We start from the raw sequence: 16,934 nt of genomic DNA, 5'->3' as shown, positions 1-16,934 counted from the left end.
GTCTGTGGGGTCGAGACTGCGCGGCGGTTGGGCGGGGAGCGGCGCCTGTCGGGGGACAAGGGTTCCCCGGGAGGTAGGTGCGGGCTGAGAGAGGACTCGGGGCGGCGGGGCGGGGCGGCGGGGCGGGGCGGCCCTGGGCGGCCGGTGTTCTGGTGGATTCTACCCGCACGTTAGCCGAGGCCCGACTCCGGTATCCGGCAGCGCGAGGCACACAGAAGGCGCTCAATAAGTGCTGATTGAATGAATGAGGCCGCGCCCTCCGCATCCCGGCCCGAGCCGTCTACAGTTTGAGAGCGTGCAGGCCACCCTCACCTTCACTGTACAGCCTGAGGCATCCAGATGCCGGACAGGTCTTTATTGGGCGCCTACTGTGTGCCTGGGTGGCTCTGCGCTGGGTGCAGCTGGCCCAGAGCGAGACAGACAGCCTGGTCCCGCCCAGCTCACCGCCTGGGGGGGCGGGACGACTTTAATCGACTTAAAATAATGTAATTCCTAGTTCCCTCTGTAGCACAAAATAAAAGAAAATAACACCAGGGAAGGGGGCGGGGAGGGCTGTGAGTGGAGACGTCTGAGCAGTGACCCGAAGACCTGAATGCAGGGAGGTGGCGGGGCCATGAGGCGCTTGGCTCTGATGGTGGGGGAGAAATCCCAGTTGGGGAAAACTCAAGGACCAGGGGAGGAGCTGAGATTCCTCCTAAGAATGGTGACATTTTGGGGTCCAGGGTGAAACCGACTCCATTTTGGGCCATTGCATCAGGTAATGCGGCCCTTATCAGTGCCCACAGGCTTCCGTTCCTCCGTGTGTTCAGCCAGCGGGTTTTTAGTATCTTCTGCACCAGGCCTTCCGGGGGGTACAGGGATATGGTTTAGGGCGGGAGTCAGCCATGGTCAGAGAGGGAGGCCCCCCTCTTTTTTTTTTTTTTTTTTGAGACGGAGTCTCACTCTGCAGCCCGGGCTGGAGTGCAATGGCGCGATCTCGGCTCACTGTAACCTCTGCCTTCTGGGTTGAAGTGATTCTCCTGCCTCAGCCTCCCGAGTAACTGGGATTACAGGCGCGTACCAGCATGCCCAACTAATTTTTTTTTTTTTTTTTTTTTGAGAGAGAGTCTTACTTTGTCACCCAGGCTGGAGTGCAATGGCGTGATCTTGGCTCACTGCAACCTCCACCTCCTGGGTTCAAGTGATTCTCCTGCCTAAGCCTCCCAAGTAGCTGGGATTACAGGTGCCCACCACCACACACAGCTAATTTTTGTATTTTTACTAGAGACAGTGTTTCACTGTGTTGGACAGGCTGGTCTTGAACTCTCGACCTCAGGTGATCTGCCCACCTCAGCCTCCCAAAGTGCTGGGATTACAGGCATGAGCCACCACACTTGGCTGAGGGAGGCCCTTTTGAGGGGTCCTGGATGCAGTGAAGCAAGAGAGAAGGAGGAGGCATTGCTGGAAGGTCAGGAGAAAGAGAGCATGTTCCAGGTGGAGAGAGAAGAACCCATGCAGAGGTCCTGAGGCATGAGCGAGTTTGGCACAGAAAGGACCAGTGTGGGCCAAGGTGAGGCAGGAGCTTGTCGTGCAGAGCCTCAGCCTCAGGGTCCAGAGTTTAGACTTTACTCTGGGGCATGGGGAAGCCATGAACCACCACCATCCAATAGAACATTCTGCACCGACGAGAGTGTTCCCTTTGCTGTCAAATACGGTAACCACAGAAGTCAAGTAGGCTTGTGTGACTACTGAGCACTTTAAATGTGGCCAGGGAGACTGAGGAGTGGAATTTTAGAGTTTATTTAGTTTGTTTATTTATTTATTTTTTTGAGACGGAGTTTTGCTCTTGTCACCCAGGCTGGAGTGCAGTGGTGCCATCTTGGCTCGCTGCAACCTCCGCCTCCTGGGTTCAAGCGATTCTCTTGCTTCAGCCTCCCGAGTAGCTGGGATTACAGGTGTCAGCCACCACACCCGGCTAATTTTTGTATTTTCAGTAGAGATGGGGTTTCACCACGTTGGCCAGGCTGGTCTTGAACTCCTGACCTCAGGTGATCCACCTGCCTCGGCCTCCCAAAGTGCTGGGATTGCAAGTGTGAGCCACCGTACCCCGCCTGGATTTTTTTTAGTTTTGATGAACTTTTTTTTTTTCTTTGAGACAGTGTATTAGTCAGGGTTCTCTAGAGGGACACAACTAATGGAATAGTTACATATATAAAGGGGAGTTTATTAAGTATTAACTCACATGATTACAAGGTCCCACAGTTGTCTGTAGATTGAGAAGCAAAGAAAACCAGTATGAGTTCCAAAACTGAAGAACTGCCCTGGTGCGGTGGCTAGCACCTATAATCCTAACACTTTGGGAGGCCGAGGCAGGCAGATCACGAGGTCAGGAGTTCGAGACTAGCCTGGCCAACACGATGAAACCTCGTCTCTACTAAAAATACAAAAAAATTAGCTGGGAGTGGTGGCGCATGTCTGTAATCCCAGCTACTAGGGAGGCTGAGGCAGGAGAATCGCTTGAACCCAGGAGGTGGAGGTTGCAGTGAGCAGAGATTGCACCATTGCACTTCAGCCTGGCAACGGAGCGAGACTCTGTCTAAAAAAAAAGCTGCCTGGGCGCGGTGGCTCACGCCTGTAATTGCAGCACTTTGGGAGGCCGAGATGGGCGGATCACGAGGTCAGGAGATGGAGATCATCCTGACTAACCCGGTGAAACCCCGTCTCTACTAAAAAATACAAAAAACTAGCCGGGTGAGGTGGCGGGCGCCTGTAGTCCCAGCTACTCGGGAGGCTGAGGCAGGAGAATGCGGGAGGCAGAGCTTGCAGTGAGCTGAGATCCGGCCACTGCACTCCAGCCTGGGCAACAGAGTGAGACTCCGTCTCAAAAAAAAACAAAAAGAGGCCGGACGCGGTGGCTCATGCCTGTAATCCCAGCACTTTGGAAGGCCGAGGCAGGCAGATCACCTGAGGTCAGGAGTTTGAGACCAGCCTGGCCAACATGGCGAAACCCTGTCTCTACTAAAAATACAAAAATCAACTGGGTGTGGTGGCAAGCGCCTATAATCCCAGCTACCTGGGAGGCTGAGGCGAGAGAATCGCTTGAACCTGGAAGGTGGTGGTTACAGTGAGCCAAGATCACGCCACTGCACTCCAGCCTGGGTGGCAGAGCGAGGCTCCGTCTCAAAAAAAAAAAAAGCTAATGCAATGCCCCTGCTGTTCACAGTTGCTGGACTAAGACATGAGCCTCCAACTGCGTGGTTGGGCTCGGTAGCACATCGTGGGGTTTGGCCCTGCGGTGACCAGAGCAACCCAAGCCGCCACCATGGTGAAATTGCTAGTGGCCAAAATCCTTTGCATGGTGGGCGTGTTCTTCTTCATGCTGCTTGGCTCCCTGCTCCCCGTGAAGATCATCGAGACAGATTTTGAGAAGGCCCATCGCTCCAAAAAGATCCTGTCTCTCTGCAACACCTTTGGAGGAGGGGTGTTTCTGGCCACGTGCTTCAACGCTCTGCTGCCTGCTGTGAGGGAAAAGGTAAGGGCTCCCTGGGTGCTAGCAGCAGCCCTTGGCACCTTATGGCCAAGGGACTCTGATGCATTTTCAACACTGATGCCAAGTTCAGTGGAGGCCTTGATGCTGTGAGGGTGATGGAAAGTAGGAAGTGAATTTGCTGTGTGATTGTGAACTGGTTGCTTTCTGTCTCTGTGCTCTCCCAGCTAAACAAGGGGCTTGGACTAGACCTGGGATTCCCAACAGGTGGACTCGTCGGTTGTCACCTGATAATCAGACCAGACCACCCACCCAGGTAGCACACACTCTGTCCTGAAGCTGGAAAGCATGGCCTCTCTTCGGTTCCTGTATCAGTCAGCTACTGCTGCGTAACAAATTATAGCAAACTTAGCATCTGAAGACTACCCACGTTTATCATCTCACAGTTTCTGTGAGTCAGGGATCTGGGCACTGCTTCAGGATCTCACAAGGCAGCAGTCAAAATGTCTCCTGGGCTGTGGTCTCATCTCAACGTTCAACTGGGGATGGGTCAACCTCTAAACTCACGTGGTTGTAAGCCAGGTTCAGTTCCTCATTGGTTGTCAGACCGAAGATGTCTGTTTGTCAGTGTCTGTTGGCTGGGGGCAGCCCTCAGAGCCTGGCCATGTGGGCCCCCCCGGCATGGCCAGTTCCTTCATCAGCAAATGGAGAAGATGGCCATGCCTCCGTGTAAGACAGAGGGCACAGTCCTATGTCATACAGAGATGGCAGCGTATCCCTTCCCCTGTGCCCCAGTGTCCTTCTGGTTAGAAGCAAGTTCAAGTCCCTCCCACACTCGAGTGGCCAGGACCTCACAGTGTATGTCTGTCAGGAGGCAGGGGCTTCTGGGGCCATCTTGGAGTCTGTCCACCCCAACTCCTGACAGCATCGTCCTCTGGTAACCTGTTCCTTGAGCTCCCCTACATCAGCAGCCCAGAGTATGGGTCCCCTGTCGGGCCACACTGTGACCAGCCCTGGCCATGCTTGCTGGGTGACCCTGGGTGAGGGGCTTCCTCTCTCTGGGCCGGATGTGACGGTTGAGTTTGTGTTGGTTACTTGCTTGGTGGAGATGTGAGGACCCCCTGTCCTTCCTCCCAATGAAAGCACAGAAGCCCTAAGCTAACCACCCCGCCCGGCCCTGCTTTTCCTCGTGCCTGGTGTCCAGAAAGGAGGAGGGGGCTGTTGTCTGGGATTAAATCCTCTGAGCCTGTTAGTGTGGCAGGGTGGAGTTCCAAGGTGGCCCCCGAGCTTCCAGCCCCTGCTCCACACGCCCCATGCTGTTTCCTCCCCTCGAGTATCGGTGGGGCTGGGACTGCCGTGGGTGTCACTCTGCCATTGTGTCAGAATCCCAGCCGAGGGGATTTTTTTGCAGCTGTGATGACCGACCCATATCAGTTAACACGGTTCATCCAAAGGGAGGGGGTGGGCCTGGCCTAATCAGGTGAGCTGCTCCCCTCCTGCTGGCCTTGGAGAAGCAAAAAGCCAGGGTGTGCCAGGAGAGGGGCATGAAGTGAGGATCCAAGGGCAGCCTCTCAGTGCCAAAAGCCGTCCCCGCCAACAGCCAGCGAGGACACAGGGGCCTCAGTCCACAGCCACGAGGAGGTTGACTCTCCCAGCCTCCAGTGAGCTTGGAAGACGACCCTGGGCGTCAGTGAGATCTCAGCCCTGACGACACCCTGGTTCCAGCCCCGTGAGACCTGGAGCATAGAGCCCAGCTAGCCCACACCTGGATTTCTGCCATTCAGAGCCGAGACACCACATTCCTGCTGTTCTGCGTGGCTGAGTCTGCGTTCATCTGTTACGCAGTGTGTGGAGACTGACATCAGCACTGCGAGGATGGAGATCTTGGTCGTCTCTGATGTCTCCTGCATCCCAGAGGCCACTGCCAGCCCCCCTTTTCCCCCAGAGTCATGGTGTCACCCCCGTCACCCTCTGACTGCAGGCCTGGGCAACTGCGGGGAGCTCGCTTTTCCCTCCCCCTCATCACAGTGGCCTTCTCACAGCACCCAAATCTTCCCCTGCCGTTCCCCTGCCCTCGGGCTGGCCAGGCGGATGAGGTCCCTCCTCCTGAGCCCCCAGCGTCACCCATTGCAAGGCCAGGCTCTCAGTCACCCCTGCAAAATGGTGCCTGGTTCACAGCTCCCGTGCGTCTGCCTCATCTCTCCTGATCAGTGTCTGTCTCTTGGGAGTAGCTAGAGTTCCTTGTGAGCTTGTCCCCAAGCGAGGCACGCACCAGCCGGTGGTCAGTGAGGGAGTTAAGTGGCTTCTCCGTGGAAACACAGCCTTCTGCTGCAGCAGAGGCTCACCCAGCGTGATCTGCCCCGAGGAAACACTGGGTCATGTCTGGGGACATTGTGGTTGTCGGGACTGGGGATGCTTCTGGCCTGGAGTGGGTGGAGGCCAGAGACACTGCTCAGCAGCACCCTGCAGCGCCCAGGACGGCCCCATCCCAGAGAACAATCCAGCCCCAAATGTCAACACCTTCCCCCTACCCAAGTTGTGAAAATAAAAAGTGTTTCCAGACATTGCCAGATGTGCACATGGGCAGAATCGCCCTGGTTGAGAACCACTGTGTACGTGTGTGTGCTTGTATGTGCACCTGCGTGTGCGCCTGTGTGTGTGTGTGCATGGGTGCGTACGTGTGCGTGCGCATGTGCGTCTGTGTGTGTGCGTGCGTTTGTGCGTGTGTGTGCATGGGTGCATGCACGTGTGTGCGTGCGCATGTGCGTCTGTGTGTGTGCGTTTGTGCATGTGTGTGCGTTTGTGCATGTGTGTGCGCGTGCGCATGTGCGTGTGTGTGTGCGTTTGTGCATGTGTGTGCGCGTGCGCATGTGCGTCTGTGTGTGCGTTTGTGCATGTGTGTGTGCGTTTGTGCATGTGTGTGCGCGTGCGCATGTGCGTGTGTGTGTGCGTTTGTGCATGTGTGTGCGCGTGCGCATGTGCGTCTGTGTGCGTTTGTGCATGTGTGTGCGCGTTTGTGCATGTGTGTGCGCGTTTGTGCATGTGTGTGCGCGTGCGCATGTGCGTCTGTGTGTGTGCGTTTGTGCATGTGTGTGTGCGTGCGCATGTGCGTCTGTGTGCGTTTGTGCATGTGTGTGTGCGTGCGCATGTGCGTCTGTGTGTGTGCGTTTGTGCATGTGTGTGCGTGTGCATGTGCGTCTGTGTGTGTGCGTTTGTTCATGTGTGTGTGCGTGCGCATGTGCGTCTGTGTGTGTGCGTTTGTGCATGTGTGTGCGTGTGCATGTGCGTCTGTGTGTGTGCGTTTGTGCATGTGTGTGTGCATGCGCATGTGCGTCTGTATGTGTGTGCGTTTGTGCATGTGTGTGCGTGCACGTTGTAATGAAGTCTGCTGGGAGGAAGCAGGGAAGCAGGTGTTGTGAGTGTCGGGCATGTTGTGATTTTCCCCTGCTTTGGTCTCGAGGTCTCTTTGGAGGGTGGCTGTGAACCCTGGCCCTGTCCTGACGGGGCTCCAGGGAGCTGTTGTGGGTGTTTACAGCCTGCCTTTCACAGGACACTTCATCCCGGCGCGTAGCCTAATGCCTGCGTGTCCGCCCCATGAGCGGCTGTCCCTCCCATAGGAGCGTGTACCTCTTGCAGACGGCCTGCGGCTCCTGTCTGACCTGCGTCTAGTTTTTTCCCACCAAAGTCTCCCCTCGCTAGGAGGGCCCTGACCGGGAGGAGAGTCGGGCCTGGGCGTGTCAGTCAGGGAAGCACAGAGGAGGCCTCGCAGCAGAACACGCGCGGCCAATGCAGCTCTTTATCATTTATTTTGAGCTGGAGTCTCGCTCTGTCAGCCTGGCTGGAGTGCAGTGGCGCCATCTCGGCTCACTGCAGCCTCCACCTCCTGGGTTCAAGCAATTCTCCTGCCTCAGCCTCCCGAGTAGCTGGGATTCCAGGCGCTTGCCACCACACCCGGCTAATTTTTGTATTTTTAGTAGAGATGGGTTTCCCCATGTTGGCCAGGCCGGTCTCGAACTCCTGGGCTCCAGCGATCCACCCGCCTTGGCCTCCCAGAGTGCTGGGATCACGGCCGTGAGCCACCGCCCCCAGCTCGTTTGTTTGTTGTTAATCTATCGCAGGCAAGCCCTTCCTGTCCCACTTTTTTTTTTTTTTTTTTTTTTTTTTTTTTTTTTGAGACGGAGTCTCGCTCTGTCGCCCAGGCTGGAGTGCAGTGGCGCAATCTCGGCTCACTGCAAGCTCCGCCTCCCGGGTTCACGCCATTCTCCGGCCTCAGCCTCCCGAGTAGCTGGGACTACAGGCGCCCGCCACCGCGCCCGGCTAATTTTTTCTATTTTTAGTAGAGACGGGGTTTCACCATGGTCTCGATCTCCTGACCTTGTGATCCGCCCGCCTCGGCCTTCCAAAGTGCTGGGATTACAGGCTGTCCCACTTGTTTTAACCTCTGCGTGAATCAGGGATTTCTGGACTTTGTTTTGAACGGTGACATGTGGCCGGTCCTGTCGCCTCCACCCCTGAGTGTGGGTCTCTCTCTCTCTCTCGGGTGTCCCTGGCTGCAGGTCCAGAAGGTCCTGAGCCTCGGCCACATCAGCACCGACTACCCGCTGGCCGAAACCATCCTCCTGCTGGGCTTCTTCATGACCGTCTTCCTGGAGCAGCTGATCCTGACCTTCCGCAAGGAGAAGCCGTCCTTCATCGACCTGGAGACCTTCAACGCCGGCTCGGACGTGGGCAGCGACTCGGAGTACGAGAGCCCCTTCATGGGGGGCGCGCGGGGCCACGCGCTCTACGTGGAGCCCCACGGCCACGGCCCCGGCCTGAGCGTGCAGGGCCTCTCGCGCGCCAGCCCTGTGCGCCTGCTCAGCCTGGCCTTCGCGCTGTCGGCCCACTCGGTCTTCGAGGGCCTGGCCCTGGGCCTGCAGGAGGAAGGGGAGAAAGTGGTGAGCTTGTTCGTGGGGGTGGCTGTCCACGAGACGCTGGTGGCCGTGGCCCTGGGCATCAGCATGGCCCGGAGTGCCATGCCCCTGCGGGACGCAGCCAAGCTGGCAGTCACCGTGAGCGCCATGATCCCCCTGGGCATCGGCCTGGGCCTGGGCATCGAGAGCGCCCAGGGCGTGCCGGGCAGCGTGGCTTCCGTGCTGCTGCAGGGCCTGGCGGCCGGCACCTTCCTCTTCATCACCTTCCTGGAGATCCTGGCCAAGGAGCTGGAGGAGAAGAGTGACCGTCTGCTCAAGGTCCTCTTCCTGGTGCTGGGCTATGCCGTCCTGGCCGGGATGGTCTTCCTGAAGTGGTGAGCAGCCACGCCATTGTCCCTGCCGCCGGGAGCCCCGGGCCGGACACAGGCCACGTCCCCCGGCCCCGCCTCCCCTGAGAGCAAGCACTGTGGCCCCGGGCCACCGTCTGTGCGCAAGGGGCCTCCCGGAACCAGGCTGTGCCCCCGATCCTACACCCCGAGTCTCAGAGCACTGCTACTTTTTAAAATACTTCTTTCTCTTAAAAGTCTTTATCAAAGCTGTGTGGCCATGTCAACCTTGGGCCGAGGGGTGTGGCAACCTGCAGGCGGGAGGGCCGGGGCCTGGGTCCAGGTGAGAACAGTCAGGACCCTCCTCTCCCTGCCACACAGCCCCAGCCTGTGGAGAAGGACAGGAGCGTTTGGCTGCTGTCACCAGAGTGGGGGCTGCACTGCCTGTGCCTCTGGAACTAGCTGGGGGTCCTGAAGGCCCGTCCTCTGCCCGTCTCTGTTGCCAGGGTCTCGCCGCCCGAGCCCCGAGAGTGTCTTGAATCTTATGAGGTTGGAGTCACTGTGGGGGGACAGCCAGGCTCCGTCCCTCCTGCCACACAGGCTGTGCCCCCCGCAAGTGGGCCATGTACCCTCAGGAGTGCCCTCTCCTCCTCTCCCTGTTGCTGTGGCCCCTGGAGCAGGGACCCCTGGGCTGGGTGAGTGTCACAGTTTCCTGAGATGCACAAGCAGGGTCAGGAAGCAGCTTGAGGATCAGTCCTCAGCTCCGCCGCACACACTGGGGTCTCCAGAGGAAGACGGATCCCACCGGCGGTGGGGCAGGCCCCGTGGTGCGATTCCCTCCCCCGGACACCGCTCCCGAGAGGGCAGGAGCGCGGGGAACGAGCAGCCGAGCGTGGGCTGGGGCAGCCCTGAGCTCCCGGCTCCGTGGCAACCTCCGGAAGGCCTGAGCCGTTGTCCAGGCAACACTGCCAGGTCTGGGGAGGTGAGAGCTGGGGAAGGACTCTCTCCTCGGGGATTTGTCTGCCTGGCTCGAAGCCGCTGTGGCGCCGTGGAAGGGGGCCCGGCCTGCCCGCCCGGGCTGGGTGTTTCCACCGGCTTCACCACCTCCTCGCTCCGACCTGGAGCCCCGGCCCCCGTCTCTGGGCCTTGGCGGCTTCCGGCCCCATCAGGGCTGCGAGGGCCTCTGGCTGTCCTCACCTCCTCCCTTGTCGCTCAGCTTTGGGCGCCAGGCCCCGGGTAACCTTCTCCCGTCCCATCCTCTGCCTCGCCGCCACGTCTCCCTACACCAGCCCACAAGACTGACTGTGGGGGCGCTACATGGAGAGGCCCCCATCTGGCCTGTGGGCTTGGGCCTGGCGGGTCTCCTGTCCATCAACCCATCACTCTGGTCAGATGGGAGCTCCAGGGCCAGCCAGTGACTTCTCTGAGGGGCGTGCTGGCTGGTGCCCTGCTGCAGCTCCCAGGGGCCAGTCACAGGTAGGGACGACCTCGAGAGGGCGGTGGCTGCCAGGAGCATTGTCACAGGGGCCCCGGGAAGCCAGGAAAGTCGCACGGCCCCTGCAAGTAACTTCCACTCCATGGGGTCTGTAAGTAACCTGAGGTTTAGCCTCCGCTCCTGAGACCTCCCCCGCCAACTTCCACTCCAGGGGGTCCCTACCCCATTGCTGTTGGAAGTCTGAACCTCTTACCGGGGACCCATCTCTGAACCCCGTGCAGCCTGGCCCTGGCCCCAGGGGTGTAGGAGTTTCACAGTGTCCTGAACCCAGTGTGGTTCTGCCCCTCCCTCCCCCCACTTCACCCCGCCTGGGCCATTTGTCCTTTACTGCAGGTGGGTGGGTTGTGAAGCCGCTGGGTCCCTGCACTGGTGGGGAATGTGGCTTGAGTTTCGTGACTGCCAGGGGATAGGGACATCCAGGCCCCCCACATGGGAAGGCTCAGGGTTCCTGTCCCCCAAATCCAGCAGGAACCCACATGGGGCAGAGCACCACCTGCTCCGGGGGTCCCCATCCACCTTCACCCATCACAGCTGGAAGCACAAAGTGGGGCCCTGCCCTTCACCAGCCATCAGCTCCCCAGGGTGGCCTGAGGGACCCCAGCTGTCGACCCCTGCAGGCCCAGCCACCGGCCCCCACAAAGGGTCCCAGGCAGCTTCTTCCCCTTCCCTCCAGAGGAGCCTCCGAGACCACGTTGTCCCCCACCAGCGCTGTGCCATCAGCCACATCTGTCCTCCCGAGGGTGGGAGCTCAGGGCCGGCTCTGCTCCTCTAACCGCAGCAGACCAGAGGCAGCGGCCAGAAAGCAGGACACAGGCGGGGTAGGGGCGAGCAGGCTGTGGCCTCCAGACCCCTCCGTCCCAGAGTCTCGGGAGCACAAAAGGAGCTTTCCTGGGGCCGGCAGGACCCTAAGGCAGCAGGGTATCTCTTGAGCCACTTTTGGTCAGCTTTCACCACTTTGTTTGTTTGTTTGTTTTTGAGATAGAGCCTTGCCCTGTCACGCAGGCTGGAGTGCAATGGCGCGATCTTGGGTCACTGCAACTTCAACCTCCCGGGTTCAAACGATTCTCCTGCCTCAGTCTCTCAAGTAGTTGGGATTACAGGTGCCCACCACCATGGCCAGCTAAGTTTTGTATTTTTAGTAGAGACAGGGTTTCACCATGGTGGCCAGGCTTGTCTCGAACTCCTGACCTCGTGATCCGCCCACCTCGGCATCCCAAAGTGCTGGGATTACAGGCATGAACCACCACGCCCGACCCACTTTTTTTTTTTTTGAGACAGAGTCTCGCTCTGTCGCCCAGGCTGGAGTGCGGTGGCGCGATCTCGGCTCACTGCAACCTCTGCCTCCTGGGTTCAAGTGATTCTCCTGCCTCAGCCTCCGGAGTAGCAGGGACCATAGGCGTCCGGCACCACGCCCAGCTAATTTTTGTATTTTCAGTAGAGATGGGGTCTCACCATGTTGGTCAGGCTGGTCTCGAACTCCTAAGTTCAGGTGATCCACCCTCCTCGGCCTCCCACAGTGCTGGGATTACAGGCGTGAGCCACCGCGCCTGGCGGCTTTACCCACTTTTGAGGAGGAACCCAGCATATGTCCATGTTGGGGTAAAGACGTGGCACGGTCATCTCGTCCGTCCTACAGAGTCCAGAGGCACAGGGCTCACTCCCAAGGTCCCTTGGCTGACGGCGGCCAGGTCCGGGCTCCTGTGAGGCAGCCCAGCGACTCTGTCTGCTCTGGCTCTGCCCACAGACACACTGTCATCCAGTGCCAGGAGCCACTGCTTGAGGAAGCCTGGGTTCGTCACTGCCTACAGCCGCAGGCCACTCCTGCCTCAGAACGACGCCACAGCACTGCAGAGCCGGCCAGCTCTGGCTGCGCACGGCCGCCTCCGTGTAGAGACACAACTTTGAGTCGCAGAAGTGTCATGTGACCTGCAGAAGCCAAGGGTCCTCCTCTTTGCGGGTCTCTTTGACTGACTGTGACTCCCAGCCGGAGATCTTCTGCCCCCAGGAGACACCGGGCCTTGTCTGGGGACATCTGTGGTTGTCTTGACTGGGGGTACTCCTGGCATGGAGTGGGTGGAGGCCAGGGATGCTGTTCAGCACCCTGCAGTGTCCAGGACGGCCCCTCCCCAGAGAACAGTTTGGTCCCAATGTCCACAGGGGGAGACACCCAGCCCAACTCATAGGAAGACCCAGGGCAGGTGATGGTGGGCTGTGTAGACCTCCCGTTCACAAGAGAGACGCTGGGAGGAGAGGGGACACCTGCCAACAGTTTCATGTGCTGTGAGAGACCAGGAATAGCTTGGACAGATCGTTCCTGGATAACACAGACAGCTTCCTGTGTAAAAACGAAGCTCCGGCCAGGCGCAGTGGCTCACTCCTGTAATCCCAGCACTTCGGGAGGCTGAGGCGGGCAGACCAGTTGAGCCCACGAGTTGGAGACCAGCCTGACCAACATGGCGAAACCCCATCTCTACTAAAAACACAAAAATTAGCTGGGTGTTGTGACAGGCTTCTGTAATCCCAGCAACTCGGGAGGCTGAGGCAGGAGAATCGCTTGAACCCGGGAGGCAGAGGTTGCAGTGAGCCGAGATCGCCCTACTGCACCCCAGCCTGGGCGACAAGAGCAAGACTCGGTCTCAAAAATACACACACGAAAAACCAGAACTCCAAGCGCAGAGTACCCAGTGCCACCTTTGCCCGAATCCAACACCTCTGGCTGGGTCACAGCCACCCCTAGGCTCATGTCTGGCCAGGGGCTTCTCTTGTCTATGACCAGGCAGGTCACAGACGGGAGGGACCCAGGTCAGGCCTAGCCCCTGCCCTGCCAGAAGCAGACCCAGCAGCCCTGTCTAGACCCCAGGTGGGCCCAGGTTTTTCTGTTGGGACAGAGAGGGTGGGCGGGGGTGTGGGCGTCACTCAGCTCTGCAAGCTGGAGAATTGACTTGGGACTTGGGCTCGGGGTCCCTGCTGGGCGCAGGGGCGGGCTCCAGGGGGAAGGAAGCCCCTTGTGGGGTTCTCAGCACAGCCAGCTGGATGGCATCGCCGGATTCCCCCACCTGGATCCGGAGACAAAAGGAGAAAATGACGAGGCGGCGCCCAGGCCCGCGGGGTTGAGTCAGCCATAATAACAGCCTGTCGGCCCCACGGTGTCTGTTGTTTGTATTTCTGTTGCACAAGTTATTAGCTCGGGGCGGGACGGGGAGGTCGGCGGTGGATGGGACGGTGTCTCCCAGCCCATGGCACCATCAGACTGTCCTGGCCAGCAGCTCCGGACCCGCTGCCCCACTGGGAAGAGGGGGGGCTGTATCCCACCTGTTCCAGCTGCCAGCCTGCCCCCAGCTTGTGCCTTGAGCTGTGTCTGCTTTTGGGACAGAGCCGGTGAGCAGCCTGTCACCAATAAAGACTCCTCAGGCTTCACCTCGATGCTCGGAGGCTGCCCCAGCCTTTCCAGCGTCCACCTGCAGGTGGGAAGGAGGCGGAGGCTCCCGAAAGTAGAGGAGAGGTCTGCCTTTCGAGGGAGGGGCTGCTGCAGGACGTGGGCGCTTGTCTGGAAGACCCCAGAACTCTTCTCCCGGCTGCCGGGTGCTGAGGCCAGACGGGGCTGGAGTGGGAAGGTGCCCCCACCTCTGTCCCTGCCACCCCTCAGGCCTCTGCGGCCACGCACCTGCAGCCCCTCGGGGCAGTGACACAGCTGGCCTCCGTGTCCTGGCTGAGGGTGGAAGTGATGGCGGGTTGCGGTCTTGCAGGGTGAGAATTGGGTTAGACAGGTGAGTGCTTCAGAGCCTGGGAGCTGCACACGGAGGGGAGGGAGTGGCCAGCGCTGTGTCGGGCTTCTCCATGAAGAGGTGAGCGGGCTGGCTGGGCTTCCGTCTGAGCTAGTGGAGGTCCAGCCAGACTCAGGCTAGATGAGCTGGCCCCCAGGACAGGCTTCTGTGCCTCGGCTTTGTGGACATCTGGGGCCATCCTGTGCCTTGTGGGAAGCTGAGCTGCAGCTGGGCTTTGGAGTGGGGCCTGAGAATTTGCATTCCACCAAGTTCCCAGGCAACGCTGGCCATGCTGGGGTGGGCAAAGTTTGAGACCATCCACCCCTCCAGGGTCTCTCCCCCTGGGCACTGTGGACCCAGGGGCCAGATGGTTCTCTGGGATGGGGTTGCCCTGGACACTGCAGGGTGCTGAGCAGCATCCCTGGCCTCCAACCACTCCATGCCAGGAGCACCTGCAGTTGTGAGAACCACAGATGTTCCCATCTAGTGCCCAGTCTCCCCTTGGGACCGAATCACCCCCTGGGTGGGAACCAGTGCCCCAGAACTAAGGCGGCTCACATTCTGGAGAGGGAGCCGACGCCAGCATGTCACGTGGTACCAGGTAGCAATAAATGCCCTGAAAAGAATGAGGACACGGTGAGAGACGGCAAAAGGAGATGATTTTAGCTCCGTGGTCAGGAGCGGTCTCTGGGGTGACATGCAGGGGACTGGAGGAAGTGAGTGAGGAGGAGATGGGGGAGAGACAGCGTGTCTGGCTGAGGGAGCAGCATGTGCAAAGGTCCTGGGGCCTCTCTGTAGTTCTCAGCCTTTTTTCTCTGATGACCAGAGTGGCTGCTTCTCTCTAAGAAGACCCAGGTGTTACTGGAGCTTACCCTGCCAATGGTAAAGACTCAGTAACCCCACTCCTTAGAGGTGGTGATGAAACGGCACCCCAGCCAGGCACGGTGGCTCACACCTGTAATCCCAGCTCTTTGGGAGGCCGAGGCGGACGGATCACCTGAGGTCAGGAGTTCCAGACCAGCCTGGGCAACATGGTGAAACCCCATCTGTACTAAAAGTATAAAAATTAGCCGGGTGTGGCAGTGGGCACCTGTAATCCCAGCTACTAGGGAGGCTGAGGCAGGGGAGTTGCTTGAACCCAGGAGGTGGAGGTTGCAGTGAGCCAAGATCACACTACTGCACTCCAGTCTGGGTGACAGAGTGAGACTCTGTCTAAAAAACAAAAACAAAAACAAAAACCCATAGCACTCGGATGTTAGAGAGGAACCCAGTGCTGACTCTAGGAGCCAGGCAGGGTGAGGCGTGGCATGGGGGCTGGGGGAGCAGCGGTGAGCAGCTCTGCAGATGCCGACAGGAAAAAAAAAAAAAAAAGGGGGGGGATGGGGACTTGGGGATGCCAGCCCGTTCATCTTTGAAGGCAAACTGGTTTTTGACAAATGGTCTTTGTTGTATCTTAAAATATTGATGCCACCAGCCTCGACAATATAGTAAGACCCCATCTCTACAGATTTTTTTTTTTTTTTTTTTTGAGTCTTGCTCTGTCACCCAGGCTGGAGTACAATGGCACGGTCTCAGCTCACTGCAACCTCTGCCTCCCAGGTTCAAGCGATTCTCCTGCCTCAGCTTCCTGAATAGCTGGGTTTACAGGTTCCTACCACCATGCCCGGCTAATTTTTGTATTTTTAGTAGAGATGGAGTTTCACCATGTTGGTCAGGCTGGTCTCGAACTCCTGACCTCGTGATCAGCCCACCTCAAAGTGCTGACCTCTTGATCAGCCTCTCAAAGTACTAGGATTATAGGCGTGAGCCACTGTGTCCAGCCCAGAACTTTTTTTCTTTTTGTCTTTTAAGATAGAGTCTTGCTCTGTTGCCCAGGCTGGAGTACAGTGGTGTGATCTCAGCTCACTGCAACCTCCGCCTCCCAGGTTCAAGTGATTCTCCTGCCTCAGCCTCCTGAGTAGCTGGGATTACAGGCGCCTGCCGCCACGTTTGGCTAACTTTTTATATTTTTAGTAGAGAAGGGGTTTCACCATGTTGGCCAGGCTGGTCTTAAACTCCTGACCTCAAGTGATCTGCCCACCTCAGCCTTCCAAAGTGCAGGGATTACAGGCATGAGCCATTGTGCCCAGCCCAGAAACATTTTTAAAAATTAGCTGGGCCTGGTGGTGCGTACCTGTAGTCCCAGCTACTCAGGAGGTTGAGGAGGAAGGATTGCTTGAGCCCAGAAGGTCAAGGCTGCGGTGAGCTGTGACCTCACCACTGCACTCCAGCCTGGGTGACAGAGTGAGACCCTGTCTCGATAGATGTAGATAGATAGATAGATAGATAGATAGATAGATAGATAGATAATTGATAGATAATGATTAATAGATGACAGATGATTGATAGACAATAGGTAAATGATTAATAGATGATAGATGATAGGTAGATGATTGATTATTGATAGGTGATAGATGATCGGTAGATTATTGTTAGATGATAGATGATTGATTGATTGATAGATGACAGATCGATGATTGATAGATGATAGATAGATAGATGATAGATAGATTGATTGATTGACAGATGCTAAACTTGAAAAGCAACTGTGTGGCTGAGCCTCCAGGGACTCTTCCCCCTGAGGCCAGGATGTGCAAACTCAGCTTTGCCCACATGGTCCAGAGACCACTGAAGAGAGCCGAGGACCGGACCCTACTGCCCTCCTCTCCAATGGCTAGCTGGGGCTCAGTGAGGCCCGTGCGGCCCTGGCCAGGGCAGCAGGGTGAGGACAGGGGCCGTGGAGCTGCAGGGCCGGCTGAGGAGCTGGACGTTTCAGATGAACGCCATCCCTTGCTATTCTGTTGAAAGGAGATCTGTAAGGCAGGACAGGCCCACTGTCCCCGGGACAGGACTCCAGATAGCCAGGGACAGGGCAAGAGGATCACAAGGGGGTGGCCGTCCATCCCCAGAAGGCTGGGCTGTGGCTTCAGA

The 16,934-nt window shown here is 58.1% G+C and overlaps 1 protein-coding gene across 1 annotated transcript; it reads left to right on the top strand.

Moving 5' to 3' along the window:
- On the top strand, positions 1-8,974 carry SLC39A3 (solute carrier family 39 member 3). Its single transcript, XM_005587474.4, has 3 exons — positions 1-73; positions 3,203-3,511; positions 8,023-8,974. Exons 2-3 carry the CDS (start codon positions 3,302-3,304, stop codon positions 8,755-8,757), a joined length of 945 nt encoding a protein of 314 aa, XP_005587531.3. The 5' UTR covers positions 1-73; positions 3,203-3,301; the 3' UTR covers positions 8,758-8,974.
- Positions 8,975-16,934: the final 7,960 nt, after the last annotated feature.

Source organism: Macaca fascicularis, chromosome 19, assembly GCF_037993035.2.
Source record: "Macaca fascicularis isolate 582-1 chromosome 19, T2T-MFA8v1.1".
Classification (NCBI taxonomy): domain Eukaryota; kingdom Metazoa; phylum Chordata; class Mammalia; order Primates; family Cercopithecidae; genus Macaca; species Macaca fascicularis.
This window is presented reverse-complemented; position numbering and strand designations above follow the sequence as displayed.